This window comes from Penicillium griseofulvum (assembly GCF_001561935.1).
Source record: "Penicillium griseofulvum strain PG3 chromosome Unknown contig_91, whole genome shotgun sequence".
NCBI classification, from domain to species: Eukaryota; Fungi; Ascomycota; class Eurotiomycetes; order Eurotiales; family Aspergillaceae; genus Penicillium; species Penicillium griseofulvum.
Genome location: NW_024467450.1, coordinates 1,184,566 through 1,201,301, shown reverse-complemented (window position 1 = coordinate 1,201,301; position 16,736 = coordinate 1,184,566). Strand labels below are relative to the sequence as shown.

At 48.3% G+C, this 16,736-nt stretch overlaps 4 protein-coding genes across 4 annotated transcripts; 2 read left to right on the top strand and 2 right to left on the bottom strand.

Annotated features, from left to right (window-relative positions):
- Positions 1-3,877: 3,877 nt before the first annotated feature.
- On the top strand, positions 3,878-5,401 carry PGRI_067390 (GSK family serine/threonine-protein kinase; the record flags this gene model as incomplete). The annotated part of the gene is made up of 7 exons (XM_040794453.1): positions 3,878-3,923; positions 3,974-4,146; positions 4,200-4,283; positions 4,369-4,717; positions 4,771-4,964; positions 5,014-5,218; positions 5,268-5,401. The coding sequence occupies 7 exons, from the start codon at positions 3,878-3,880 to the stop codon at positions 5,399-5,401; spliced, it is 1,185 nt and encodes a 394-aa protein (XP_040649703.1).
- Positions 5,402-6,578: 1,177 nt separating this feature from the next.
- PGRI_067380 (NCBP1 family protein) lies at positions 6,579-9,407 on the top strand (the record flags this gene model as incomplete). Its single annotated transcript, XM_040794452.1, has 7 exons — positions 6,579-6,639; positions 6,700-6,794; positions 6,880-6,986; positions 7,043-7,310; positions 7,362-8,257; positions 8,313-8,494; positions 8,548-9,407. The coding sequence occupies 7 exons, from the start codon at positions 6,579-6,581 to the stop codon at positions 9,405-9,407; spliced, it is 2,469 nt and encodes an 822-aa protein (XP_040649702.1).
- Positions 9,408-9,907: 500 nt separating this feature from the next.
- PGRI_067370 (C2H2-type zinc finger protein) lies at positions 9,908-11,431 on the bottom strand (the record flags this gene model as incomplete). The annotated part of the gene is made up of 5 exons (XM_040794451.1): positions 9,908-10,303; positions 10,361-10,534; positions 10,583-10,636; positions 10,703-11,310; positions 11,383-11,431. 5 exons carry the CDS (start codon positions 11,429-11,431, stop codon positions 9,908-9,910), a joined length of 1,281 nt encoding a protein of 426 aa, XP_040649701.1.
- A 1,924-nt stretch (positions 11,432-13,355) lies between these two features.
- Positions 13,356-15,657, bottom strand: rcoA (uncharacterized protein; the record flags this gene model as incomplete). The annotated part of the gene is made up of 8 exons (XM_040794450.1): positions 13,356-13,380; positions 13,431-13,506; positions 13,556-13,688; positions 13,741-14,211; positions 14,279-14,814; positions 14,880-15,205; positions 15,281-15,362; positions 15,537-15,657. The coding sequence occupies 8 exons, from the start codon at positions 15,655-15,657 to the stop codon at positions 13,356-13,358; spliced, it is 1,770 nt and encodes a 589-aa protein (XP_040649700.1).
- Between the last annotated feature and the right edge of the window lie 1,079 nt (positions 15,658-16,736).

Here is a 16,736-nt window from a genome sequence, read left to right as displayed (position 1 = left end):
TGCTGTGGGCACTAGAGCAACTGATCTAATTGGTAGAATACTCCGGAGTGCAGCAGTGGCCATGCATCTCCCACTCCGTAGAATGGAACCGTTTCTGCTTCATCTCCACTCAATTGCTGGACTAAGTTTCTCGGTAAAGTGGATTCATTTATATGTTGGGTCTCCCATGTTTCGCTCTCGAAAATGATACGGAGGGTTATTGTGGAGAGTATTTTGTAATAGAAAATGAAGTACGTTCTTTGTACTCCTTATAATGCTACAATGTTGTATATTAGGAAAATGCCATGTTTCTATCCCAATATGGCATGTGGGATCCTCAGCCACTTACTCCATATTTCAAGCCTGACTTATGTACCCAAACCCGCTAATTGTGAAGTCTTTTGATGGGGTCACCCAGTTCCCTGCTTCGAGTGTGGCTGGGTCTGATTACTCTCTCGCAATTGGAAGTGCCGGGGTTGATAATCGGCGTTCGGACACTGATTATCAGACTCCAGTGACATCATATCCCCCGTTCAACCCTTGTTTTAGGGCTTTCTTTTTTTTCGTAAATCTCTTACCGGGTTCCCGATTACTATAGAAGAAACTGGCCAGTTATCTTCGAGGCTCGGGATGCACCTAGGGATGTATGTCCCGGATAAATGGCTGTCCCGGGATGATATTCTTCGTAGACGAATTAAAATGAAAGAGAGAGAGTTTTGAGAGGGTCCGAGTGTCTCTGCCCAATTGACAGGCTCTCTCTAGTTTTGGTAATATACCTACATACGGAGCACAACATGTTGTTCTCGTGAATGTAATTTCCTTTGGAAATGAATGTGGGTAGCTTGCCACAAGGCAAATTCATTCTGGTGAAATTCATTGGTAGATATCGGCAATTTAGATTTATTGCTTTTGCATTTCTATCTATCTGTTCCATGGAGGTCTTGCCCAAGGTTCGGTTCATCGTGTACCTATTCCGGATGGATTATACGTTGGTACAATGTGAAGTTATGTACTTGTTCCTCGGATATAATCGATCAGGTAGCATACATTTCAACCATTGAACACTGTTTCTGATACGAATATGAATAGACGCAACGTGCGCTTTTTCTACAGTCGGAAGGTAGATTTAGATATCATATCCATGGCAGATTTGGCCATAGCGTGGGAAGACCCCATTTCAAGGTTGAGCCAATAACCTCCGAGATGATTCGCATATTTGCTTGGCATTTCTTAGATACTACAGAGTACAACATCATATGAGTATGGCAATTACTTAGACGTCAAGTGCTATTTTGTATACCTTATATCTTTCTCTCTGTGTTCGCTATTCCGAGAGGTAAACCACGTGTCTGACAGAGATACCGTAGAACGGAATGCCGTTCCTTGCTTCCATGCTTTACGATCCGTACATGCCGACAGTGCACTATTGGGCTGGGCATTCCGCCGGTTTCCTCCCGTGCTCCCGTGCATATGCATCGACATTTTAAACATCGTGCCAGTGCCAGCCGGGAAGTGTTGCTTTTTGCCAGGAACGCATCCCGTGCCTCATCCCGGGTCCGTGAAACAATAGCGTGATGCATTGTGCAATTTTATACTTGTATACTTCGATACGAACGTCCGAGGCTCTGTTATGTGTGGGTTCCAAGGCTGTGGCTGACAGGGAATATCGAATTGAATCCACTTTGATCCCCGAACAAAAAGCAATTCAATAAGTGATTTTGGGTTTTAGCTGTCAGCAAATAGCTGGGCATATTGTTTGCCGAGACCCGATGGACACTTCGGAATCCCGAGTGTACATATGTAGTCATGGTTGTACCGGTGCATGGTTCTGGATATGACATGGATTCTTTTTTTTTTCGTTCGAGTTGACGGCGTCAGACCCTTGCTGAGGGGGCGTCATTTTTTTCCTTTCTCGTGTCAAGAATATTAGGTAGCAAAGTCGCATGACAGTTTGAACCAAACTGTGGCGATTCCGATCCCCAAGCCATGGTCACCTGCTCGACGTCCGGTGACGTCGATGAGGGGAAGCTCTCATGGTTTTGATCTACTGCGTTGTAGATATTAGAAGTGGAATAATTATTGTGCCTGAGGGATATATATATTTTATAACTGTACAGATATACGGAGTAGGTAAATGCTAAATGGTTTACAGTAGTTCAATGTTTAAATGCACTGTTGAAATACCGTGTAAATACCATACAAATACAAAACAGTACGAGGTAAATGGGTAGGTCCTCAACGTTAACCTTTTGAGCCAGGTGCATCCCTACAGTGCAGGGGCCAAGTTCAGTCGAGGGAACGTCCTTTTTTAGTACCTGAGTAGGATGCTTGCTTGTGCCAGGAACCAACATTCCTAACCCCTTCAAGCATACGGGTTCTTTTTCCACTTGACCTCGATTTTCTCTGATTGATCCCTTCGCTTTTCTGATACATCTCATATGTGGTGTTCATCTGGTTTGGTACCAGCTGCATGGACGGGACTACGGCTGGAATCCCAATGATTGTCCCGAGCTGGGGCGTCGGCTGAGATAGCTTCGACTCACATGCCAAGGGATCCCTGCACAGACACACTTTGATGGTATCGAGATCATCGAAAGAATGGAAGAACGGGAGCCCCTTTCAATTCCCGATAGATTTTCCGGGCCGAATAGCTTTTTTCTGATTTGTATGTCTTTTCGCTCGGTCTGGATCCCAATTACCGGTGTGTTATTTTTGTTTTTTCGGGGCCTGGAGCTACAACTGTCGGGAAGAGAAAAGCCAAATCGTCAATAGTTAATTGTAGTATAACATATAGTAACTAGTATAACTAGCCCTAGAGTATACTAGTATACTTGGACCCGGTCCAGCTCCAATTGCAGCTTGGACCACTTGGCCCAAGCTTCTTTTTTTTTTCGAGGTCAGCTGGTCTCGTGATAGTAAAAAAGATTACAATACAGTAATTCAACCAATAATAGTGGTTCCAGGGAAAATCACCGTTGGGTCACCCGACATCATTTATGTCTCTTTCGCCTATTTTTGGGGGATATATTAAGGTGTATAGCTATAAACAGATCTAGTATACTATACTATGTATAGCTTGACTATATTCCCACTACCCCGGAGACTCCGCTTTCTCCAAAGTCTTTTTTTTTCTTTCCAATATTTCCCGGATTTCGCACACCGGCATGTATTGGTAAATACTCCAATAACACCCGTACCTATGATATCATTTCCCGAACTCTGGTAAATGACTGTAAGTTACAGTACCTATACTGTAAATAGTTAAAATAAAATATATATCTTGAGAGATATATACAGTATAGGTAATAAAATATATAGAAATTTAAAAAAAAAAAAAAAGAAAAAGGGAAAAAAAAAGAAGACTAAATGATCTTTAAACAGTAATTACCTGAGAAAGTTGGATTTGAACTTGAACTTGTAGCTCTCCCGCCCCTCTCTTTTTCCTCTTCCCCCCCCCCCCTTCCCGAATTGCCCACTCCGTAAGACATTGGCTTTCATCTTTTTTGAATCTATTCCCCTTATTTATTTGTTTCTTTCAAATATCAAGAATCAGATAAATTTTTATCCTCCCTCCCCAAAAAAAAAAACAAAGAAAGAAAGAAAAAAAAAGGAAATCTATTCCATCAACGTCACCTTTCTTTCGCCCTGAACCCGCCCCAATTTTACCTAACCTTCCCTAGTCTAACCCGTCTTATTTCACTCGATTCGACTTTATTGGTTGAACATTCTCTACGAAAGTTGCCCACCTTCTCCTCTCTCTCATTCTTCTTCTTCCCTACTTTTACTACATTCTTGGCTCCCGGGTGCCATTTTCTTTTCCCATCGGTCCTTCCGCCCCTCCCTACTCCACCCCGGTTTAACCGTCTTACCAACTTCACATATCCTATCTCTTTCCGCGATGTCACAGAATCGACCCGGGTTGTTCCCAACTTTGCGCATGGGTGGTAAGATATACTGATCTGGATATTCAATGGGTTGAGCTAACCTTTCCCAGAGGTGGTTCGGGAGAAGGTCCAAGACGGACTGACTGGCGAATCCAAGGAGATCTCCTACACTCAGTGTAAGATCGTGGGCAATGGCTCCTTCGGTGTTGTGTTTCAGACCAAGATGGCTCCGAGCGGGGAAGATGCTGCCATCAAGAGAGTCCTCCAGGATAAGCGGTTCAAGGTGGGTTCTCGACCTTCACTGTGTGTGTGTCGGATCACTAACCCAGTTTCTAGAACCGTGAGCTGCAGATCATGCGGATCGTGCGCCATCCCAACATTGTCGAGCTCAAGGCATTTTACTACTCAAACGGCGACAGGGTATGTGTCTCCTGGGTGTCCCGCCCAATCGTCTTTCCATCCCCCGTTCCTGTGGGCTGACCGTGCCCCCGATGTTCCCAAATAGAAAGATGAAGTGTACCTTAACCTCGTCCTCGAGTATGTCCCGGAGACCGTCTACCGCGCATCGCGTTACTTCAACAAACTCAAGACTACGATGCCCATCCTAGAGGTCAAGCTTTACATCTACCAGCTGTTCCGGTCGCTGGCCTACATCCACTCACAGGGTATCTGCCACCGTGATATCAAGCCACAGAACCTGCTTTTGGATCCAGCTACTGGTATCCTGAAGCTCTGCGATTTCGGATCCGCCAAGATTCTGATCGAAAACGAGCCCAACGTGTCGTATATCTGCTCTCGCTACTACCGGGCGCCAGAATTAATCTTTGGCGCCACCAACTACACAACAAAGATCGGTACGTCTTCTTTTTCTGCACTATTTTATTAGATTCTAACATTTAATTGCTAGATGTTTGGTCGACTGGTTGTGTTATGGCAGAATTGATGCTTGGACAGCCCCTCTTCCCCGGTGAATCGGGCATTGACCAGCTGGTAGAAATCATCAAGGTTTTGGGCACCCCAACTCGGGAACAAATCCGCACCATGAACCCCAACTATATGGAGCACAAGTTCCCTCAAATCAAGCCCCATCCCTTTAACAAGGTATTTTCCCCAATCCTTTCCAGGTCTGTAATAGTGCTGACCGAACTAGGTTTTCCGTAAGGCACCACCCGAGGCTATTGACCTCATCTCCGCCCTCCTGGAATACACCCCGACACAACGGTTGTCCGCGGTTGAGGCGATGTGCCACCCCTTCTTCGATGAGCTCCGCGACCCGAACACCCGGCTACCGGACTCACGCCACCACAACAACCCCCCTAAGGATCTCCCCGCCCTCTTCGATTTCTCACGACATGGTAAAAGATCCTCATCCTCGCTAGTGAGAAACCCCGCTGATCAATTTAGAACTTTCGATTGCCCCTGACCTCAACGCCCAAATGATTCCCCCTCACGCTCGCCCTGCCCTCGAAGCCCGCGGCCTCGGCCTAGATAACTTCAAACCCCTTTCTAAGGAGGAGATGCTTGCCCACCTTGACTGAGTTTGGCCAGTGTGTGTCCTCCGCCCTCTGCGAGGGATACGTCTGTTCGTTGTGCCGCCATCTGCACTGTGTGTGAGAAGATTCGACCTGCCAACCAAGTTCCATCATGATCTCGAGTAAACTGAATTGAGAACGCACCTTGTCTTTTTTTTCTTTTCTTTGGGGACTCGATTTGTGTGCCTCAACCCCCGGACATAGTGGAGCCTTGGAACTGGTGAGCAGGGAGTGGTATGAAGTGGGAAAAGTGCATCCTTTAATGGCTGGGAAGCGGAAACTATGTTTCTTGGTGGTAAGGGCTGATGGTTTTCACGAAATGGGAGGTCATGGCCTGGAGTTTATTTTGAGGTGTCTGAGACAGCTCTCGGGAGGAAAAAGTGATACCCTTTCTGTGCACGTCTGCCTTTGGGGGTCGGAGACTGCATAGTTTCATCGGCCGAGGGGAAGAACCCCCAGACGCAGCAAGCCGATATCGACCCCGGATGGAGGGGTGAATCTCCTACAAATGTATCAGAGATCTTGAAGATTTCGTTGGATACAAGTTTCGAGAGGATCCCTTCTATGATGGTCAATCTCTTGCAGCGCTAGATCCCCGTTTGTTCTTCCCTTTGCGTCCTTGCTTTTCTTTTTTTTTTTTTTGTTCGCAATATCCTTGTATCAGATTCATCGGGCTTGGCTGGTTCCCCGGTCCTCCGACTTACCGGCCATGAGCTATATGTCATTCCAGTTCTCAAGCAGACGATTTTCCTTTTTTTCCTTCTTTTTTTCGGTAGTGATGCGTAAAGAATAAATGAGATTTGAACAGTGTAACTGTATAGTAAGTGGAATGTGTATTCAGACTATTACATTCCTGGCTTGATGTATACATTGAAAAGACCGTAGAGCTTACATTTTCCCCTCCTTTTTCCTACTACTATTAGAAAATATCTTTCAAAAAAGACATCTTAAAAAGACCAAAAGACCAAAAAGACAAGGCCGCATAAGCCAACTCTTTCAAGTGAACTGTGAACTGTGAACTATTGTGAAAGGCAGGTGCACCGGGTCCGGAACTTCAATTTCCCCCGAGCTCCCCATTCACCTCAAGCTCCCAAGCTGTCACCCTCGCTTTCCACTTACCCAGAATCATTGTCCCTATCAAACCTGGTATCATACCGGCTCATTGGATTGATCCAACAGCACAATGGCCGAAAACGACCGTCGAAACCAGGGCTACAGGGGTGGGCGCAAGCGCCGCTACAGAGGTAAGAGACATCTGACAAGTTTCCCTGACAACACGCTAACTTAGCTTGTGATTCTCACAGATGATGATGAATTTGATCGTCGCCCCCAGAGGCGCAGATATGAGGAGCCATTGTTTGCCCAGGTCCGACGACAGTTGTTGACCATCGCGGAATCGGTATGGGCCTCGTTTTTTTTTCCTGTCGCGCGCATTGCGCTCTTTAAATGATCCATATGAACTAACGCTCATGTCTTATCAATAGGCTGCTCGCAGAGCAGAAGATGACGTTCAGGGTATTGCGAAGACTGTCGCGGATAACTACGATGACGAGGAAATCCGCCGCGACTTTGTTAACATCTCCCTTGATCTGTACGTGTCGGCGTACTCAATTCACCGTGGAATATTACTAACTCGGATGTGTGAAGCGTTCTCGAACAACCCATGAAAATTCCTTTTATCGCCGGCACGGTCCTGGTCGCACATAGCCTCAAGCCTGAGCTCGGATCGGAGGTTTTGAGCAAGGCAGCTGAGGCCTTGCAGAAATACATTGATATGGGCGCATGGCGTGAAGTCAAGCTTCTTATTCGCTTCCTGGGTATCCTTCAGCCGGTCTATGAGGGTGACGGTATCTTCCCTCTTCTGGAAGAGCTGTTCGCTCGTGCAGTCGATCTCCAGACTGCCTCTTCTGAAGATGTACGTTGAGTTATTTCCCTGTGATGAACCTCGTCTAACAGTCTTCCTCAGCTTCTTGGCCTTGAATTGGTAAAGATTATCCAGTTCGCCATTCCTTATGTGATGCTGTCCCCTGCCTCGGGCTTCGAGGCCCAGGCTTCTGCGCTTCTAGAGAAGACCGACATTATCGCATCTACGCCGCACGCCCTCGTCGATTTGGTGAACTCATTCAGCATCGAGGAAAATCAGGAGGCAGCCGGTCAAAGTGTTATCAGTTTGATGCAGACTCAACTTCAAGCGGAGGCCAACCACGGCTGGGAGCTTAAGTGCCTCCCTCGTCCTTGGAAAGACGTCCAGGACGCCGAAATTAATGAGCCCAAGTCTTTCGAATCGGTGACCAAGGTTCCTTTCCCCACGATCACTGTGCCTAACCCTGTACCGAACGGCCCGCGTCCTCTCTTCCCGGAGGTTTACCTTTCGGTGTATGCCAACCAAGAAGTAGACACCGTTCCTGCGCTCACAGATATCTCCTCTTCTCTTATTCGGGACGCACTGGTTGATACTATTAACCTCCTTGACTTCAACCGTGTTGCTACGGCCAAGTTCCTGATTGATATCGACTGCTATTTCACCTCTACCACATTCGTGAAGCGTGCCACGCCTTTCGACCGAATGCGTGAGCTCATCGGGGAGGTGCAGCCGTGGAAGCCCGAGGATGTGGCAGTGGACGCAGTATTCTCGCAGCTATTCCAATTGCCAGCGGCTGAGCACAAACTCGTCTACTACCACTCTGTTCTCACTGAGTGCTGTAAGATTGCCCCTGCGGCAATTGCGCCCAGTTTGGGCCGTGCAATCCGATTCTTGTACAACAGCCTAGAGACAATGGATTTGGAGCTCAGCAACCGTTTCCTGGATTGGTTTGCTCACCACTTGAGCAACTTTGGGTTTACATGGAAATGGAGCGAGTGGTAAGTAAAAAGTCAGCCTCTCCACGCTGTAAACAGTCTTCTAAAACTTTCGCAGGACCGACGATCTTGATCTGCCCGCCATTGATCCAAGAATGGCGTTCATCCAGGGTGCTTTGGACAAAGAAATTCGGCTGAGCTTTGCCCAGCGCATTAAGGGAACTCTTCCTGATCCCTACCCGAAGTTGATCACGCCAGGCAAAGAGAAGGATACCCCCGATTTCAAATATTCCTCCGAACGTAATTTACCCACGATCAGACGACAGAGAACAGTTGCTAATTTGACTTTCCAGTGGCACCATACTCCAAAGAAGGCCAAGAACTCATGCAGCTGATTCGGAAGAAGGCTAGCGACGAAGAGATTCAGCCCGTTATTACAGCCATTGAAGACCAGGCCAAGAGCCAGGGCGTCGACGACCCTAAGATTCCCTCGACAGACGCATTCGTGACCTCACTCTGCTTCGTCGGATCCAAATCGCTCTCCCACGTCCTTTCATGCATCGAACGGAGCAAAGATCGCCTCCTGGCCATCGGCACGGAATCTCAACGCGCCCGCTGCCAAATTATCAGCTCCGTCATGGACTACTGGGTCGACCAGCCCGGTATTGCCATCAACATCATTGACAAACTGCTTAACTACACGATCCTCAGCCCACTCTCCGTTCTTGAATGGGCTCTCTCTGAGTCTGTCGCGGCAGGAACCATCCTCTCAAAGCCCCACGTCTTCGAGATGATTTCCGCTACCGTCGGTAAGGTCACCAACCGCATGCGCCAGATCGTCGCCGCTCGCACCCAGCCCGGCCTCTATGAGCCCCAGCTTAGCGTCATCGACGAGACTCTCGCTCGTGAGCGCGCAGACATGCAAGCCCTCTTCAAGTACATCGAGGACTCCATCGTCTCCGTCGCTGCGGGAAGCAACGATGAACAGATGGAGCGCGGCGACGGCAGCGGCACTCAGCCCGAGGATGCTATCATTCGCCAATGGGGCCGGCGCTGGCTCCGCGTGTTCCGCAGAAAGGCTGCAGTTGAAGAAGCCTTCATCTCCGATGCATTGGCTCACGCTACTCCCCTCGGCACCCAGGCCCCACCTGTTTCTGAGCGGGAAGATGCTGCGGATGAAGATTTGGATATTGCCGATGCTGATGCGCAATAGATGTCATATATGGATGCCATCTCGATCAGATATCAGCTTATGCATGCTGCGTTCTCGCATTCGATCTCTTTGAGCTGTTTCATTAAATGATTTATGTCCCGGAGAGCCATTTTTTTGCCTTGTTTTTTCTAGCTTCTCTCTATATTGTACAATTAACTCCGGGTCTTCGAATCAAGGCTGACAGGAAAATGAAAAAAACCTGATTTATTCCAAAATTATTTCAATTCATTTCGAGGCGCAATCTGCGCCCGAACTGCGTAACACTTAAGTTGTACAAAGAAAAAAAGAAAAGAAACCAAGACCCTGTTGATTCAACTGTACAACCCTCGGGGATATCCCAAAATACATAAGAAATGTTCTCGTGGATCGTTTACATCTTTGACCCTAAAGGAAAAGTGTAAAAAGAAAGATATAGTTAAAGTATTCAGATCTGTGCAGAAAAAGGAATTTAAAAAAGAAGGGATATCAAAAGAGAATACAAATATAAACAGCCCGGGAACTCAAGGCCCATGTCCATGAACATGAGCCCTACGATCAATATAATAAGGCTCCGCATCATCACCATCACTGCTAGAAGTATTATAAACGGAGAACCCATCAAAACTCCCCCGGCGCAACTGTATCTGCATCTGCATTTTCGAAACACCCTCTTCAGACTCAACGGACTGTATTCGATCCATGGGATCACACTGAGCATCAGACCGTTTCGTCGTCGAGATCCGACGATCCTTCCCACGACCCTTGATACCCTTGTTGCTATTTTTGTATAGCCCCGCGAAATATATCCACAGTTCACGATCTGCGGGGTTCATGTTCATCGAACCGTTCTCACCCATTTGAGAGAACCGGACGGTAAGATTGTGGAGGGTTGCTGCGTGGAATTTGTTTTGGTGGGACTGTTTTGGGCGTTTAGCTTTGAATGAGAATGATGACATAGACAACATTAGACATACCTTGAGGTTTCCTAACTGGGTGAACTGTTTCCCACATTCATCTAGACGACAGTCGAACCGTTTAGATTGGTCATGGGTGAGCTTGTGGGCGCGGACATTTCCCCGCTGGGCGAATCGCTTGTGGCAGATTTCACATTGGAAGGGCTTTTCCCCCGTGTGTCGCCGCTGATGGGTCTAAGGAATGTAAGTTTCTGTGTGCATGGCGCGGCTGCCGCTGCTTACCTTCAGGTTGCCTTGCTGCGAGAAACGTTGTCCGCATGAGGGCTCCTTGCATATCTGCCACGTCCGAAAAGGATTAGTTGCTGATCTTGAATCCTGTTTAGGGCAATGCTGTGTACTCACAAATGGCTTATCGCCTGTGTGTGCCCTGATATGGATATCCAGGTGGGTTTTCTGAGCGAAGCTTTTACCACAGCCTGGTAGGCTGCAGTTGTACTTGCGCTTCTTGCCTGAGCGTGAGAGCTGGGCTTCGTTGGTATGGTAGCAGCGTGGTGGTGTGGGTGAGGTAGTCTGGTAGGATGCGGGATAGGACTGTGATGTTGGTGGTGCCAGGTGTTGGAGTGGTGGTAGCGATTGCTGGGTCGGTGATGAGGCGTGCTTTGCCTGGATTGCCTTCATCAGGACATCCACGTTGGTGGAGAAGGCGATGTCGGCGGTTTGTTTCTCGTCCCCGACTGGTGAACTGTTCCCTCCGGTGGAAATCTGCACTCGTGGACCATGGTCGGGTGTAGACTTTACTGTCTGGGTGATGGCGTTCTTTGCCGGGCGAATCTCTGGAAGAGACTGCAACGGTTGTTCCGTTGTGAGACGCAGTGGCTGCGGCTGTATCGGATGCTGACTGGGGACAAAGTATTGCTGATAGGGATTCGGGTGTGTATGTGTGTGACCCGCCGAGTGGGCGAAGCTGTAAGGCAAGCTACTCGGGGCCTGGTAAGGTAGCGAGTACGATGCTGTTTGGTGTGAATAGAAGGGAAAGTTCTGGCTCAGGGTCGAGTCCATCGGGCGTCTGTGTACAAACGCACCCACGGCATGGCCGGGGAACTCGTAAGAGACGGGCTCTACAGTCTCCATCTTTATTCGGGAGGTGTTCTCAGTATATTAGAAAGGCAAGGATACCTTCTCCCTCTGGATATCTTAGATACCAATGTATCTCAATGTATATCTCAGGATGGTGTCTTCCAGTATGTTCTGAAACCCAATCCCCGGTGGTATTTGGGTTCTGGCTGACAGTAAGAAGAAGAAGCAAGGATAAAGAAAATAGACAAACAGGCCGTCCAAAGCGCAATCGGTCTATAGATCTGGATCTATATATGAAGAGGGGAAAGGAAATAGCAAATATATGCAGGTCATGCCGTGAAGAGGAATATGATGATTGACAACTAGTGATGATCTTCCGCATCGACCGTGGCGCCTCCCGATCTAGATATACCAGGGCCCCAGTTACAATGGCGGGGGCGACAGGGGGAGTCAGCCGGTGAGAACAGAGTCGAAAAGGCCCATTTCGATCTTCTGTATGACGTTTAGGGGAAAATAAATGGAAAAAAAAGGGGGGAAAGGCAGTTCAAGCCCAGAGATGCAATGCATAGCAAAATGTTTGATTCGACGATCTCCGTGGACTAGGGATCCTTGATATGACTCCACTAGAAATAATATAAATCAAATCAAATGGATGAACTGGGGTTTCCGGGGGGGTGGTGTGTTGGTGGGGTGTGGGGGGGGGTGGGGTTCCTGAAGCCCGAACCTGGAAGCTCTGAAGCGAAGCATGCATCCATGAGATGCATGGTTTACTTTGGACGCATCAATTTCCTGTACCACGAGATATAGTAATCCTTAGTGGTAATGTATTTCGACACATTCGGTGTGAGAATATGTGTGTCAGTCACACATATACTCACAGCCGCGACTGGCGAAAGCCTTTTTCCCCTTCCCCATATTCTGTACACTTTTTGTATACATTGATATTGCCGAAGTGACTGACATCTGTCAGACTCAATAAAAAAAAAGAAAGGAAACAAACCTATCGTGCTGTGCATCTCTCCCCTCGAGGAGACGGGCCGGGCCTTCAAATCGCGGAATTCTCAAGTGGACCGTGATCGACCTGCAGTCGACATGTAGATTATTCAGTCGATCTCGGAGTCAGCAATCAATGGCTGGCCCGTAATTACGAGTACACAGGATGCGCCATCCCGATAGTCGCCAATAGTGTCCGATCTCAGCCCATCGAATATCCCAGTTAGCCGCCCAAGGCCCTGGAAAATTGAAGTCTGGTGATCTGAATCTCCTCGGAGAACCAATCAAATTGATCCTCTCGCAGCCAAGTGCGATCTGTCTCTCTCTCTTTTGGGATAAGTGGATGAGGGAGTCGATATTGGCCCCCAATAGGAAGACTCAGCACAAGGGCTTTTGGCCAAGTCTCGATGGGTTTCCTCCCCCTTAAACTGCACCAAATGGCTTGGCTGATGGAGTTCATGTCGATCATGACTACTCGTGGTCTTAGCTCCATACTCCGAAAAGTGACAGCCATGGCAATCTGACACGAGTGTTAACCCTGCACGTCCTGCGTCGAAGTGAGGTATCGGGACTTGAGAATGGTTCCTGCAGGGATGCGACTAGTCTTCATGAACTACTTCCTGAATAGGCGAAGGCACCTAGACTCTGCATATATATTATGCTTTGATGAAATTTCGATCAGCATGTCTCCGTTGAGTATATGCTAAAATATTAATTACCAGCTCGGAGGCTCTGTGGTAATTCAGACGGACAGGGATGTTGTTGGGAATTTCAGCTCGTTCCAAAATATCCGTGTGACTAATATTTGATATTTGACATATACGGAGTAACTTGAGATATAAAAGAATGGCAATTTTGAAATTGAGAAAAAAAAAAGTGTTCAATACACTTGAAAGAGGTGCATAGAGTAAATAAAAATAAAAGACAAATTCAGCATAAATAAAGCCCATAACCAAAGCAAAAATTTCATACGCCATCAACCCTTTCATCGTCCAGTGTACGCCGAATATCTAAGGAGTCAGCCTATTCGAAACAGTCAGGGGAAAAAAAAATCACTTACCTCCAGATTCGTGCACGCATGTCTCCACTGCCGGTCGCGAACAGGTTGCCAGTAGGACTGGGCGCAACCGAGATGACTATTCGGAGTTAGAGATGACAATGTAAACATTGAAGGTTGATACTCACCAGAGTTCTTGTGGCCTTGAAGCATCATTTGGGCATTTCCAGTCACTGGATCCCAGAATTGAACACCGCGATCCTTGGAACCACTCATTACCCAGGCACCATCGGGTGTCAGGCACACACTGAGAACAAAGTCCTAAATTGTAGTTAGCTTCTGTCTATCTTCCAAAGTAAATCTCATATCTTACCTTGTGACCCTCGAATGTACGAATACACTTGCCGCCCTTGATAGCACTGTGGGGGTGCATGCCCCGGGGAACAGTAAGCTCCCAGAGCTTGATAGTCTTGTCCAGACTGCCACTGACAAGGTCACGACCATTGGGCGCAAACGCGACCGAGTAGACACTGTCCTTGTGACCATCTGGGTTCTCCAGGCGCTCCACGAGGTATCCGGTTGTAGTGTCCCAGACGCGCACGCTCTTGTCCAACGAACCTGCAGCCACGTAGCGACCATCCGGAGACATGGCCACGGTAGTGACACCATCCTCAATGCTGAGGGTGTAGACAAGCTTGCCATCGAGGATATCCCAAAGGCGCACGGTCTTGTCTCCACTGCCAGAGGCGATGAAGCGACCGTTGCCAGCAAAGTCCAAAGAGTAGATATCCTGCTCGTGTCCACTGAAAATATGCTTGATGGTGCGCTGGTTGATATCCCAAACCTAGAACCAATCGCATTCAGTCAGTTGTCTTCCCATATGCTGATTCCATATAATTCGAAAAACTTACCCGAATCTGCTTATCCTCAGCACCAGTCGCAAGATATTTGCCATCCGGACTGAAGCAAACACTGCGGATGTACAGGTCGCCGTCCTTGTCAACGTTCTCATCCTGAAGAGTGGCCACGTTCTGACCGGTGGTCACGTCGAAGATTTGAGCCGAGCGATTGCAGCCTGTAGCCAAGTACTTGCCATCACGGCTGAAGCGCACACAGCAAACAACACTATCGTGGTTCAAGTGATGCACCAGCTCCACATCGAGGACACGCTGAACCTCGGGGTTGAACACGGCGTACCAGTCAGAACCCTCACGCTTCTGCGACGGGGGCAGATCATCGGGGTTCCAGTTTGCCAGCATGTTTCCTGGACGTTCGGCTGTGCGGCCAAGAGGGGGGTTCGGCGGAGTCGGGCGAGGAATCTGAGGGGATGCACGGGGATCCGGGTAGGCGATGTGCGTTTGCTGGGGGGTTCCTGGGCCTGGGGGAACACGGCCACGACCCTTACCGGGGCCTGGGGATGCAGTAGGAGGCGGAGGAGGCCCGTAGCCTGGGAAACGAACGATCCAACGGGTCAGCGGACTGGGCGACGACTTGTATAACACAACGACATACCGTTCACAGCAGCGCCAGCCGGATATCCTCCAAAGGAGCTCTGCTGGGGTTGCGGTGCGCCAGGCTGAGCGACCGAAGCAGGCTGTTGAAGGGGATGCTGGGGAGGCTGCTGATCCTGGGGGAGGGAAGGGGCAAGACCGGGGCCGCTACCTGGTGGGTTGGTCATGATACCGCCAAACAGATTGCTGGGGCCGTGGCCCAAGGCAGGTGGAGGAGCCTGGGAAGGAGCTGTGTGAGCCGCAGCGGGTCCGCCGATATGGGAAGGGATGGTTTGCACGCCGCGCGACTCAAGTTCGTGTCGCAGCATTCGAATTTCAGCCTCGTAGCTATTAAAAAGGAAAAAAAGGAAATGCGATGTCAGAGAGGGTTTTCCAAGCTGTCAAGGAGGTAAAGGGACTAACTCTTGCTTGATCTTGATCTGCGCCTGCTCCAGCTGATAGACCTTCTGACGGATCATCTCCATCTCCTGGAGCTGACCAGTCACTGCATGATCTGTCAGTTAGATTACATTTCAGCGAATGTCGGAACCCATGGAGCTGCAGTCATTGGGAAAATGAACTGGCAACTGTATGAAATGATTGGATATGGAGGGGGGAGCTCTAAGGCACAGATCGCCTGAGCACAGAAGAGAGAGGGTATGTTGGAAGGGATACGTACACTGATGCTCAAATTCACCGGTGTTTCGCGACTGGCTCTCAAACTCCTGGCGCAGTTGATCCAGCAACTCCGTTAGACGGGAGTTGGGAGCGGGCACCATCCCGCGATGAGCGTTGTACATATTGGGGGTTTTTTTTTTCTGTTTTTCACCAAGTCACAGAAAGAAAGAAAGGATGTTCGGATGACAGCTCTAGGTCAGCGAATGGGATCGCAACCAAGGTTTTGTCCTGGACTCAATGATCTTGATCACTGAGGCTTCAATGCTTGGTGGATGGCACCGCGCAGCTAGCCACAGCGATAGTGGGCGGTACTGAATAAGCTGGGGGATGAGAATGGGGGTGTAGCGGTAAGAGGGGTGGAAGAGGCTGGCAGATGACACTTTAAAGCGGGAAGGTTTGAGTTTGGGGGGAAGGGCGGCAGCGGTTGGCGCGAGAAGCGAAATCATAGGCGAGAAGCGCGGGTCCATAGAGAATACATATACTTTTCTAAACTACATAATACTTTGTATGACATACAACAGTGAAGAAAAAGTTCAGTCAATTAGATGTGTAATGTTTCCACAAATGAGATTAGAAGGTCAAGTGATTTTTTGGTTAAAAGTACATGTATGTATGTGCTTTGTAAATGCGTATATTGTACGGAGCACATGGATGGGTCCAGATCGTGAGGTTCGCATAAAACACAGGTATTTTGTATTCCAACTGAAGATACCCAGAATACCAGAAAATACTTGGATCTACACCCGCAAGTGCGGGCAGTGGAGGTACCTCTGAATATGGGAAATGGAAGTGGAACTGGTCCGTGCAGTACCAATTTGGTTCTGCAATTACTGTAATGTACTTTTGTCACTTGCCTGATCTAGCCACAAACTATGGCACAGGCACCAAGGCATCAAGGTATTAAGGCATCAACTGTGGCAAACCAGGGGTCAGATCGGTGTTCTTTTTAAGTTTCTACTCTTTTTTCTTTTTAGTACAACGTAGACCATAGAAGTATATATGAAATGATTAAAAAAAGTAATAAAATATTATACTTTTATATATAACACTCATAAGATAACTAAGATAACTACAATATGTACATCCCGCATCATACCATCCGCCCCTGGATCAATTGGCTTATTAAGTAAGAGGTGGCATCGCAACGGCTGTGGCGGTTCCGCGCTGGTGTGACTATTTTGTTATTCGCCGCGGATCTCCT